General features: G+C 44.1%; 1 protein-coding gene across 3 annotated transcripts in view; it reads left to right on the top strand.

The window, feature by feature from the left end:
• Positions 1-12,435, top strand: part of ELAVL1 (ELAV like RNA binding protein 1) — a 1,128,619-nt gene that overhangs the window by 71,648 nt on the left and 1,044,536 nt on the right. For all 3 annotated transcript variants that reach the window (XM_044090690.1, XM_044090688.1, XM_044090689.1), the window contains exon 2: positions 1,691-1,865. In XM_044090690.1, coding sequence (XP_043946625.1) covers positions 1,703-1,865 — 163 coding nt within the window. In that variant the 5' untranslated portion in view covers positions 1,691-1,702. The remainder of the gene's footprint in view (positions 1-1,690; positions 1,866-12,435) is intronic.

Raw genomic sequence — 12,435 nt, 5'->3', positions numbered from 1 at the left:
CCACGAGAGATTTGAACCTCAACACAGAAATAAATAGGACGTGCTGGAGGGACAGATTCATAACCCAGAGGTTCCCAACACTCTGGAACAGAATCCCAGTCCATGTTAGGCAGAGCCCCTCACTAACTCTCTTCAAGAGAAATCTTGACGAGTGGATGGGAGATCGTAGGTTTAGCCCGGGGGTCATCTCTGTGTCACTACTAGACAGAGGCACAGTAAACTAAACCCTAAATGGGTGTAGTATTCTCATCCCAAGGGGTGGCGAAAGCCACACACACTCTGGCTAGGCTTATAAATGCCCTAGGGCCGATAGCCTAGTATGAACCTATGAACTGAACATGACTAGGTCAGACTCTCATGAATGGAAATTGAATCATAAGGGGGCCTTCCAGGATATGATCCTCCTGTGGGGATTACTTAAGTCGATCTTTTCATCTCTATTTTTGCATTAGGTCCTGAAAAGCCAATGCATTTTCATTTCCTTGGCCAGGAGTATTCGTTTATGCCTTTCTGCTGATCTCCAGTGTCATTCAAACTATTTTGCTGATTGCTTCAAGAAGTGTCTTGAGCTGAAAGCTCTAGTTGTGAGTCAACCTTCTCAGTTTCCACAGAGAGAGGGTTTCATGATAACTAGTCCTTCATCTATGTCTGAAGTGGTATTTATTTTTATTTAACATTTCTTGACCGGGAAAGTCCGACTAGGTTCCACAGATCCTGTTTTCAGTGGAGGCCCGGGGAGAAATGCTCCAGACGCATGTCTTTAGAATGTGGGAGAAAACGGGAGTGCCCGGATGAAACCCACGCAAATGCAGGGAGAACATGCAAACTCCGCACAGAAGGCACCCCAGTCGAGAATCGAACCGGAGAACCTCTTTCTGTGAGGCGACAGCGTTAACCGCTGCACCACTGCGCCGCCTGGTATCCTGAATTTATTTGGTGACGGACTACGCTGGAAAGGAAAAAGGGAATCCTGGATTTGATCTCCTTGTCTTTTGAGAAACTCAAAATAAGGAGAGTATTCTTTTTTTGGATGCGCACAGACAACTAATACTACCTTGACAGAACTAAAACCTTCAGAAATTTTAGAATGTGGCTACTATTTTCATTCCTTGCCACTGTTCCTTCCAGAACTTGAGGGGTTCCACAGCTTGGGCAAGGAATGGGAGTGAATGTGCATCAGTCTTGAATTTTTTTGGGGGGGGGGATGCCCCCATATGTCCAGGAGGGATCACTCTTTCCTGGTCACAGAACAGGACTCCTGCATTGCTTCTGGATTGTTACCACTGTTTTTCTATGAATGTAGCTGAAGATGACAAAAGGGTTGGCATAACTGTTAAGGTGTTTACCTGATAGACACAGGATAGTGTTTGATTCTCACCTTAAATTGACCCGCAAGGGCAAGCAGCTAGGCTAGTAATTAACCTATGCATATATGAGCATAATGTGTTTATGCAACAAGTCAGGATGTCCAAGGTAAGGTGACATTAGCCTGGCTGTATGGGCATGCTCAGTCTGGGCAGATATTTGACCTTTGCTTGCAGTGGAGTTCTCAAAGGTTATGAATAACAGACCACACTTTAGTCCACTTACCATAATTGTCGATATTAGTGTGCTGACATGTGGGATATTTTGCTGTGTTCATGTTACTGTTTGAACAAAATGTTTTATCTGCTCATTTGTTTTACTGTAGGGGACCTCCATAATGTCCAACGGTTATGAAGATCATATGAATGACGATGACAATGGCAGAACCAACTTGATTGTTAACTACCTTCCTCAAAACATGACACAGGATGAATTACGCAGTCTGTTCAGCAGTATCGGTGAAGTGGAATCTGCCAAACTTGTGCGGGATAGACTTGCAGGTAAAGGCACTTTTCAGTATCAACAGAGCAGATAAAAATGTTGTATAGAAGTTCTGAATACTTTAACTTGCCATTAAGTTAGTATTTAGAGTGACTTATTTACAGGCTCCGCACTTTCAGTGTAAGCAATTGTAAAATTAATAGATGGCTTTGTGGTGGTACACCTTTCATAATCATAAGCTTGGTTGATCCTTCCTGTCTGACTGGGGTAGAACTACATGTGATTACTTTGGAAATTTTTCAGGAAAATGCTTGCAAAATTTGTGATTTTTATTTATTAACATTTGTTGACCGGGAAAGTCCTCTGGGTCAGAAACCCATTTTCAGTGGAGGCCTGGGGAGAAAAGCTGCACAATAAATTAGTGATAACAAGGTTGACAGGTTTTAAAAGTATTTCATGGTTAAAAAAAAAAAGTCAGTAATTCAGAGAAAAGAACCATGTTCAGTACTATTTACAGAAGTCTAGATAGAGTTTACAAGATTTACAAATCTTCACAAGATGAAAGAGAAAAAGCACATTTTAAGTAACATTTGCAGGAGTTTATTCAACATTGGAGAAACATGGGGTTTGATACAGTATTATCTATGTTAAGAATATAGTATATTGTGTGGAAGTACCCACCCAATGGTTATTATGAAAAACTGGGTTTACATAGATAAGCCAACCCAAATGAATGGTAAATGTGGTTTGTTTGGCAGGTGCAGGATGGATTATTTAGATAATGTGTTTTTAGAGCCATTTGAAAGGTTTTTGGGTGGTCAATTTGGGTTATTTCAGTTGGTAGGTTATTCTAAAGTTTCGCTATGGGGTGGGAGAACAGGCATTGACAGTCTCTTTTTTGTTGGGTTTTGTTACCGTGAGTAAGGGTTTACAGGAAGATCTTAGTGTTCTAGTAGGGGTATATGTTTGTAGGATTGCTTTGAGAGCTGGGTATGCATTAGGTTTACTGATAAGTTTGAGGGCTAAGATTAGTTGGATATATTTTAGATGGGAGAATTCTAGCCATTTTTTTCTGTGATTGCTAGGCAGTGATGAGAACGGTATGGTTTTTCAGAAGCGAATTTGACTTTTGTTGTAGCAGGATTGTAGTTTATTACTGAGGATTTAGTGAAGATTGGTAAAAATTGGCACTACCGTATAGGAGGGGAAGGGATGAGTAGGGTATTGGCTAGCATTATTTTGGTATATGTATCCATGAAGAGCTTATGGCGGTCAAGTTTGCCTAGTTTGAAATGGGTTTTCTTTATTACATTCAGGATGTGTGAGTTCATAAATGAGTTTATCTGTTCTGCCTAATAGTTTGGCTGTTTTACTAGTTCTGTTTCTGTGTTGTCTTTAGCAAGGAATTTGAAGTCGGTCTCGGGTGATTCTGAAGAAAATAGTTTGGTCTTTTTGGTGTTTAGTATAAGTTGTGCATTAATTAGCCATGATTTGATAGATGTAAAAGCTTGTTGTGACTATGAGGAGATCTGAGAAATTTTTGGAGGTTGATACAGTTGAATCGTCCGCATATTGGATGAAATTCTGGATTTGGGGGGCTTTGTGCAGGTCATTGATAAAAATATTAAACATTAGTGGACCTAAAATGGATCCTTGTGGTACTCCTATATCGTTGGGTTGGTATTCAGACTGTACATTTAGCCGTATTACTGATTTGTTCCCTGTAAGATGAAAACCAGATTAGGGATCTTGGGGAGCAGCCTAGTTTTGATAGTTGACTTAATAGCTCAGTCAGTTTGTGACTGTATCGCATACCCTAGATGGGTCCAGTAGGATTACAGTGGTAGGATGCCTTGTATCGAAGGCTTTGTTGAGGGTGTCAGTGAAGGAGAGAAGGGCAGTGATAGTAATGTGGCCTGGCTGGAAACCGTGTTGGGTGGGGGACATAAGAGCATTACAAGAGAGGTGGTTAAGTAGTTGTGAGTGAACACTTCTTTTTCCAAGATTTTTGATAGAGTGGAGAGTATAGAGAGAGGGGGCAGTAGTTAGAAAGATAATGGAAGTCTCCTACTTTATGTAGTGGGGTAATGATAGACATATTCCAGACTTTACTGGATACCATATTGGATCAGTGGGTTAGTGCTACTGCATATATCTATGGGTTCCAGCAGTTTATCGATTTAATGTTTTCCTTGTGTCTCCAGCTTACACTTTTGTTGTTTGATGGGGATTTTTAGAAGATTAGCCTTGCCTTGCCAAGTTGGGTCATGCACATTTTTCATAAAACTGGAAAGGGGGTGATGTAATTGGGGTAGGAGTATTTGAGAATGGGAGAGTAGGATTTTGGATGCTGGTCCCTTGAGAATGATAACCAAACATAACTAAACCAATACAGAAATGGAGACACAAGATTTTACCAATAGAAGTAAGGAAATTAAAAAGAAATAAAGAAATACAGAGAGGACTAAATTTCTTGGAGAAAGCTAGAAAAAGAACCAAAGTATCATAACCAAATAATTAGAAGGAAAGGTAATGAAAGTGATGCAGTCCAAACTTCCACTTGGACTTGTATGTTGAATGTTGCCTTTTCTGCAAGGATAATAGTATAGACGAGTGTGAAGTGAAAGACTGGCTTTGCTATTTTGTCTCGTTTCTAGTGGCACAGCAGATACCGTTGTCACACAGATGTTCCTCAATTCAATTCTCAGCAGGGGGTGCTTTCTCTGTGGAGTCTACTTGTTCTCCCTATGTTTACATGGGTTTCCTCCCACATTTCAAAGATGTGCAGTAGGTGGATTGGACACAATAAATTAGCCATAGGTGTGTGTGGTATGGAAGTACCACTATGGTAGGGCTAGCTACTTGGCAGTGTAAACCTTGGCACTAGATTGTCACTGGTGAAGTGGTAGTCTGACCCCATGCTGTTTTTAAAGGAATAATTTAGTAAGGGATATACAGTTATTGCTCTAACTGTAAAAAATCTATTGGAAGAAGTTAAAAAAAAATTGGGGAAAAGAGAATGGAAATGCAGTATAGAAAAGAACAAAGGATGGATATCTGTACATCTTGTAAGAAAACAAAATAGCCCAGAAGTTTTAGATTTGATTTATTGTAACTGTTTGCATGGGTATTTCACATTTTCCTCTGGCAAGTAGTAAGTGCTGGAAGTATGATGGTACAGACTATTTATTGGGAGCAGGTTTTGTGGGAATGTTTAGAAGCTGGAAGATTAACCATTTCTATGGAGAATGCAGAGCAATCGGTTGTAATCAAGGAAATTGATTATTTTGAACTTTGATGTAGGATCTAAATTGCCCAGACATGGGAAGACCTCACTATGGTTAATGTTTGGGCTGCCAAAAAGTAGTTGCTAGAAAATGGAAATCAAAATTGAAAGTTGTAATTGAAGTCATGAATAATGTAAAGGAGATTAAAATAGCATCTTTAGAAAAGATGTAGCAAACTACACAAGTAAATGGATTTTGTTGGAACAGGAGATGGGAGTAAGTTTTACGGGAAGATAGGAATTTTGTTGTAGGGGGATTGGACACTCTCTCTAAATTGGCCCTAGGCATGAGTGCCTTCTGTGGAAGGTTGGGCCAGGCTGGCACCTCGACACCGTAAAACTCCACTGCCAATCATGAGCGGACAGGTGATCTGCTGTGACAACCCCTAGCCAAAAGAAGGAATTGAGCAAGTTGTGTAGCGTTTATATATAAAAAAAAAAGAGAATTGTGTCTGTTGCATGTGTATCTTTCATTGTTTACAGTGTCAGACTTTGATAAAGGGGTTTAAACAACTAAAGGTAGATGAAATTTGCTGTCTGCCAGTTGTAGATGAAAACTGATGTAATGCTGGAGCTCTGTCGCAAAGCTCAACTCGTGAAGATTTTTTATTGTGAATATGGTCATTGTGCAAAGTAAGCAAGTTAACATGAAGAGCCTTGCACTGTGTGTGAGAATGTAGCTCTGACATTCCCCCAGAGCAGTAGTCCTTGTATTCTAAGGACCACTTAGCAAGTAGGCCACTATCCTTTTTCAGCCATACAGTATATTCAGTTAGTTTTCATAGTTTCCTGGTTTCTGCATTCAGTAAATAAAAGAACCTGTCTACTTTACTTTTCCTCTCTTCGCTAATTGCCCAGTATCTGCTATAAATTAGTTGCTTTCCGTTATAATTGATCTGAGGGTGGGAAGCCTGCTGATCTGATGATGATCTTTGTTCATTCCATACTGATGGGTTATCTGTTCCGTCTTCTGAACCGAGCTGGCCAATATCAACCTCATGTCAGCCAAAAACTCTTGAGCCAAGGTCCTACCCAGAATGTTCTGTTCCCTGTTACCTCGGATCTCGTTTGCCACGTTGCTGTACAGCTGTGTCATGCCTCTCTCTCAACTAAGTGTCTATTTTTTTGAAAGTTTATATATTGTTCTTACTCTAAATTTTTCTCAAGTTTATTCTAATATTTTCCTACCCTATCATACACTTTAGACTCTCCCTTTAGTGTAGCCGCGGTGGTACAGCAGTAGCGTTGTTGCCTCACAGCAAGAAGTTTTCCTGTTTGATTCTCTGCTGGAGTGCCTTCTGTGTGGAGTCTGCATGTCCTCCCCGCGGTTGATTGGCCTTTGAAAGACATGCTTGAATGGGCGTGCCTTTGTTGAAGGTTGGGCGTCGGGCTGGCAACACGGCACCATAAAAATGTACTGCCAGTCATTAGCGGACTGGAGTTCCGCTGTGGCGACCCCTGAACGGGAAAAGCCGAAAAGACCAACAACCCTCTTTTCTTACCTTGTGGTAATTCTCCATTACCATTGTTTGTAATCCTTCCTTTCTCCTTTTCTCCTTTTACCCTTTTTTTTTTTTTTTTTTGGTAACCTTTCTTCTTCCTTTTGGTACTGTTCACATCAGTTACTTCGGATAAGAAGAGTAGCGTTGGTTTCAAGCAGTGTAAGGATTGTGGCTGTAAGTTACTGCTTTCCTATGGCCATAACTTGTGTTTACTGTCTTCATGTCTCCCACCTGACTGTGGATCCTCCGTGTGGGATTTTTAAAAATTTCTCTACCAGGACTCTTAACGAGAGGAAGAATAAGCTTTTAATTTTGAAAGGTCTCCTTTCTCTGAGGCTATTTCTGGGTCAGAGGGCTCACCCCCTCCTGTTAAACCCTGCAAGAGGCATTCTTCCTCTTCTCCGTTGAAGTCGCTCCCTTCTCCTCCGTTGAAGTCGCTCGTAGGGAGTAGACTCACAAGAAGGTGAAATTGATTACTACGGCCATGTCTCTCATCGATACCGCCACCAGAGTTCCCGGTGCAGACAACTACGGTTCCAACAGCTGTCACAACCCTTAACGGCGCTGTCAGTACAGGTTCAGTCCCCTTTGGTGCTGTTGGTACAGTCACCTTCTGCTCCAAGCATGACTTTTCTGTACTCCACGGTGCAGACTTTTTCAGCACTGACATGTGCTTCAGTGCAGTCCTTCTCGGCACTGTCCTTATTGCCAGTGCAGACACTTTCCACTACGACATCGTACCCTTTGGGGCAAACGTTTGCCTTTATGTTGCAGACACCTTCAACTACTAGGGTGCTGACATCCTCGGCGCCAATTTTTCCACACCGTTTTCTTCAGTGTAGACATCCTCTGCTCTGGGCTCTGCACCTATTGAATTAGCAAGGACCAAATATTCTCCTTCACTGGATCCTTTTGCTAGTAGTTAGTATAGCCCTTTCCTTGAAAGGCCAGAATTGCCATCAGCTTTCTCCATGAGATCAACCAAGAGTCTCTCTGAACAGGATGTGTTGCGGCTTGTCGACCAGTTGCTTGTGGCCAGAGGTCTCTCCCAACCGTCCACGTTCCCTCATTCAGGTGAATGTATAACTTCGACTTGCACTCAAGTTTCGAAGCCTATTACTCCGACAGCAGCTTCCCTTTCTCCAACTCCAATAGTTGGGATCTCACTTTGGAACTAGAGTCGTCCTTGTGGCCCTTGGTGCACTGGTTATCGGGGTCTTCTCAGGCCACTGGCTGTGCCATTGGGGAGGGCATTCCTAGCTCCACGCCAAATCCCCCCCCCAATGGTACCTTCCAGGGGTGCGCTCTCTTACGGTTCACGGTCTTCTTGAAACTCCTGGTCTGGGAGCAGGGTGTGACCCCGGTTCTGAGGTGGTTGTGCTTCTTTTTTTTCTGGGCTCCCATCCCTCCTTGGGCAGGCCAGCCTTCCAGGCCATGGAGAGGGTGCTTGCTTCTGCCGTCAAAACTCACATGTCGGAGTGTCGTCGTCCCCCCCCCCCCCCATGCTGCAACTGTCACAAGCTTCAACTGCTGGGCACAAGAGCCTCAGGTTTCTCCTCAGGAGACACCCTCTCTGCAGTCTTCCCTAGAACCTCCCACTGAGGAAGTACCCTGCAAAGTGTCGTGCAAGAGGAAGCACATGGACTCCACTGAGGAGTCATTGACTGAAGATAAGGATCATTGACCGAAGATGCAGCAATTTGATGACAGAGAAGGGTCCCCATGGTTCACTCTGAGGTGTCCTTTGGTGACATCCTCGATCCTTAGAGGGGTGACTGGAAGCCCTCTAATCCTTCCTCCAAGAAATCTGTATTCCTGCAGGCTTTTCGTGCCTGGGTCACCCCGCCTGCCGATGAGCACATGGAAGGCTCCTGACAACCTGGAAGCGATACCTAAGGGACCAGTTGAAATATTATCGCCCCTAGCTGAGCACCCCCACTGGTCACGAGGTCTTCCAGCAGATGCTATGGTGGTGGCAGCTGCTACTAAGAAGGTTTTGGCAGAAGAGAGCCAAACTGTCCATCTGCCCAACAAGGAGTCCCGGACGATTGACAGATTAGGAAAGCATGTGTTTGCTTCATCGACCTTTGCTGTAAGGTCTTTGAATTATTTAGCACATTTTACCAGGCTTCAGCGTGATCTTATCAACCAGCTCTCTGAAACCATGGCAGGAGCTGTTTCTGACAAAGTCTGTAATAATGTGGCTTCTCAGCCACCCTAGAGTCCATTTCCAAGTCCTCCATGCGTCTCATTTCTCACAACGGAAGGGGCGGCTAGAGCGGCAGGCGCAGGTATAGTCACCAGACAACATGCCTGGATACACCTTTGATTTTGCGGACTCCTTTAAGGCTTCGTTCATGAATGCCTCCATAGAGGCCGCTTCTTTGTTTGGCCCTAAAGTCAAGGATACGCTGGCAAGGTGCGAACAAGATGACAAGACCCTGTCTGCCACTGGTGTCGGACACTCCACTCCTCAGCGATTCTACTCCAGAAATCAGAGGAGCGGAAAGATGTGGCACAAGAAATCAGTTTTCTTTCAGGGATGCACGGGCAGAGTTCTCCGCTAAAGTCAGAGGGGGGGAAACTCCAACGGAAGATGCCCCTTTCGAGGCAGTGGAGATCCGCGAAACCAGGGTTCCAGAGATTTTCTCTGTCCAACCCTATTAGCGGTCCTGAAGCGTTGCCCAACTGCTCACCTCTGGAAGCGTTCGGGGGGGTCTTCTCCTTGTACCCTGCTGCCTGACAAAATATAACAACCGCCTCTTTGGTACAAAGGATAATATCCAGCGGCTATCGCATCCCCTTCCATCTTTGGCCAGTCTCATCAAGAGTATTACCAGACATTCCACCAAGTCAAAGGGAAGCAGCAGCACACGAAATCTAAAAGCTGCTGCAAAAGAGTCATCCAGACGGTCCCCCCAGACCAGGTAGGATACATTTTGTTCTTTTTAGTGCCAAAAAAAGACAAGGGACTGGAGACCAATTCTGGATCTCTGTACACTAAACAAAATTTGTAAAAACAGAGAAATTCTGGATGGTCACGGTTCAGTCTATCCTTCCTCTTCTGGAAGAGGACGATTGGATGTGCTCTGTAGATCAAGATGCGTATTACCCCATGTATAAATGGACAAACGCTCAAGAAGATACCTCTGCTTCCGATTTAGGAGCCAGTCACTACCAATTTCGAGGCCTGCCCTTCGGTCTCTACAGCCCCCAGAGTATTCACAAAATGCATGGCAGTGGTTATCGCTCATTTGCGACTTCAAGGATTCCAGGCATTTCCAAATCTAAACGACTGGCTCCTCACTGCCCCCACCAAGCGTCTACTGGAAAAAGCCCTGCAGTATACTCTCAACAGCTCGAAGCCTGTGAATCGCTATAAACTGGAGAAATCCAAAGCAACCCCAACTCAGTCTTTGGAATTTATAGGGGTACTGTTGGACATGAGACATTGCACAGCATCCCTTCCAGGACACATGCTTCAGAGAATAAGACAAGTTCAACCGCTGCTCTGTCACCACAAATCCCCAGCTCGATCTATACTCCAGCTATTGGGATCAATGGCAGCCTCGATTACCATTGTTCCTCTAGCCAGATTCCACATGAGGCTCCTTCAGTGGCTACTTCTCACTCAGTGGTACCCTCTACAGCATCCTTTGTCCTTTCAGATGAGTGTAACTCAGAGATGCAAGCAAGATTTACTCTGGACATCTCAAAATCCCCAAAAATGGTCTCGCCCTTTCAACCCCCATCAACCGATAGCCACGGTGACCACGGAAGCCTTCCTGGTGGGGAGGGGGGGGGGGCTATGTCAAGGAAACTCTCTCCAAGGCACCTGGTCGGGGAGACGGGCTCTTTTGCATATCAGTGTCCTGGAACTGAAGGCAGTGCTTCTAGCGTTGCAAACATTTCACTCCATCCTTCATCAGGAACTATTGCGATCCAATCAGACAACGTGTCAGTGGTCTGGTACATCAACAAACAAGGGGCACCAGATCTTACCCGTTATACCGAGAGGCCTTGGGATTATGGCAATGGATGATGGCTTGCAACTGCTTTCTAATTGCAACTCTCATTCCCGGGAGCTCCAATGTGATAGCGGACAAATTGAGCAGGTACGTTCTACAGGCTCACGAGTGGTCCCTCAATCCTCTGATAGCGGCAAAAATCTTCAACCGCTGGGGCCAGCCTTGCTGTGACCTATTTGCCTCCCCAACCAACTAGAAGTGCAGCAACTACTTTGCCATGGTCCCCCCCCTTTGGGGGCAGTCACCAAGGGACACTAGTCCACGCTTGGCCCTCTGGTCTTCTTTATGCTTCTCATACTCCTTCCCCTCCTCTCCCAATTTCTGAAGAAAGCATGACTGTTGAAGAGCAAAGTGATCCTCATTGCTCCATATTGGCCTCAACAAGTCTGGTTTCCCTTCCTGTGGTCTCACCTGCTAGATCAACCGTGGATCCTCCATCCATCCGCAATGTTAATCTCCCATCCGCAGGGTCTGATTCACCCCAATCTAACAACCCTGAAACTAATAGCTTAGTTTCTCCACTTTCAATGATTGCCAGGCATGAAAACCTCTCATCCCATGTTAGCAGTATTCTTATTGCACCTCATAAATCGTCCACCAAGACTAATCTATCTTAACAAATGGAAAAGGTTCTCTCTTTGGGCGGCAAGAAAACAATTAGACCCCTTGTCAGCGGTATTGGATTACTTTATCACATCTTTTCCACACTCTGGGGTGTCTGCGTCTACTATCCGTGTACGTTTAGCTGCCATCTCAAATTTCCATATTGGTTTTCAAGATTCTTCACTTATGTCACACAGACTCTGTAAGACTTTCTTGAAAGGAATTATCTACCTAAAACCTCCCTTTAAAGAACCCGTTCAACCTTGGGATTTGGCTTTGGTTCTGCAAGCTCTAGCAGCTTCCCCCTTTTAAACCTGCGTCTTCATGTGATGTAAAATATCTCTCTTGGAAAACTTTGTTTTTAATTGCAATCACATCGGCCAGGCGATTATCAGAACTTCAGGCCTTGTGCGTCAAACCTCCCTATCTTCCATAAGGCTAGGGTATCACTAAGAACTAATTCTACCTTTTTACCCAAAGTGGTGTCGGTGCTCTATCAGCCAATCTATTGACTTTCCAGTGTTCTTTCCTAACCATTCTAACAAGGGAGAGTATTGCCTGCACTTCTTAGATGTTCATAGGCAAATACGATTTTATCCGGAGAGAACAAAATTTACCCGTAATTCAGACCAACTGTTTCTGGCTTTTTCTGGACCTAGATGGGGTCATCCTGTATCAAAAGTTACATTAGCTTCATGGTTGAGAAATTGTATTACCTTTTATCTACAACAAAAACAGTCTCACCTTGCCTCAGTCGAAGCACATTCTACAAGATCTGTGGCAGCTTCAGCAGCTTTCCATGCAAAGGCTTCCCTCAATGATATTTGCTCAGCTGCAACTAGGGCCAAACCTCATACCTTTATTCTTCATTACAAATTGGACTTGGCCTCCAGAGGTAGAGCTTCTTTTGGCTCCATGGTGCTCAGGAATGTCCTTCCATGAGGGCCACCCAGGAATACAGGTAGCTGGGGACTGTCCCATCAGTAAGGAATGAACGAAGCTTAACAACATAAGATAAAGAAGTTATGTCTTACCATAACTTTCCATCTGTGTTGTTGATCTTCGTTCATTCATTACTTCCCACCTTCCGTCCCCCGTCCGGAGGTTCTTGGCTGATCTCATGTACTCTTTTTATTGTAGGTCTGTCATGACCAGAGGTAACCTCTACTTTTAGCTATCAACTTGCAAACTTGATCTGAGGTAACCAAGA

This window comes from Protopterus annectens, chromosome 13.part0 (assembly GCF_019279795.1).
Source record: "Protopterus annectens isolate FY-2018-M chromosome 13.part0, PAN1.0, whole genome shotgun sequence".
NCBI lineage: Eukaryota > Metazoa > Chordata > Ceratodontiformes > Protopteridae > Protopterus > Protopterus annectens.
Note: the sequence above shows the minus strand (reverse complement) of the source record. Positions and strands in the feature narration are given on the sequence as shown.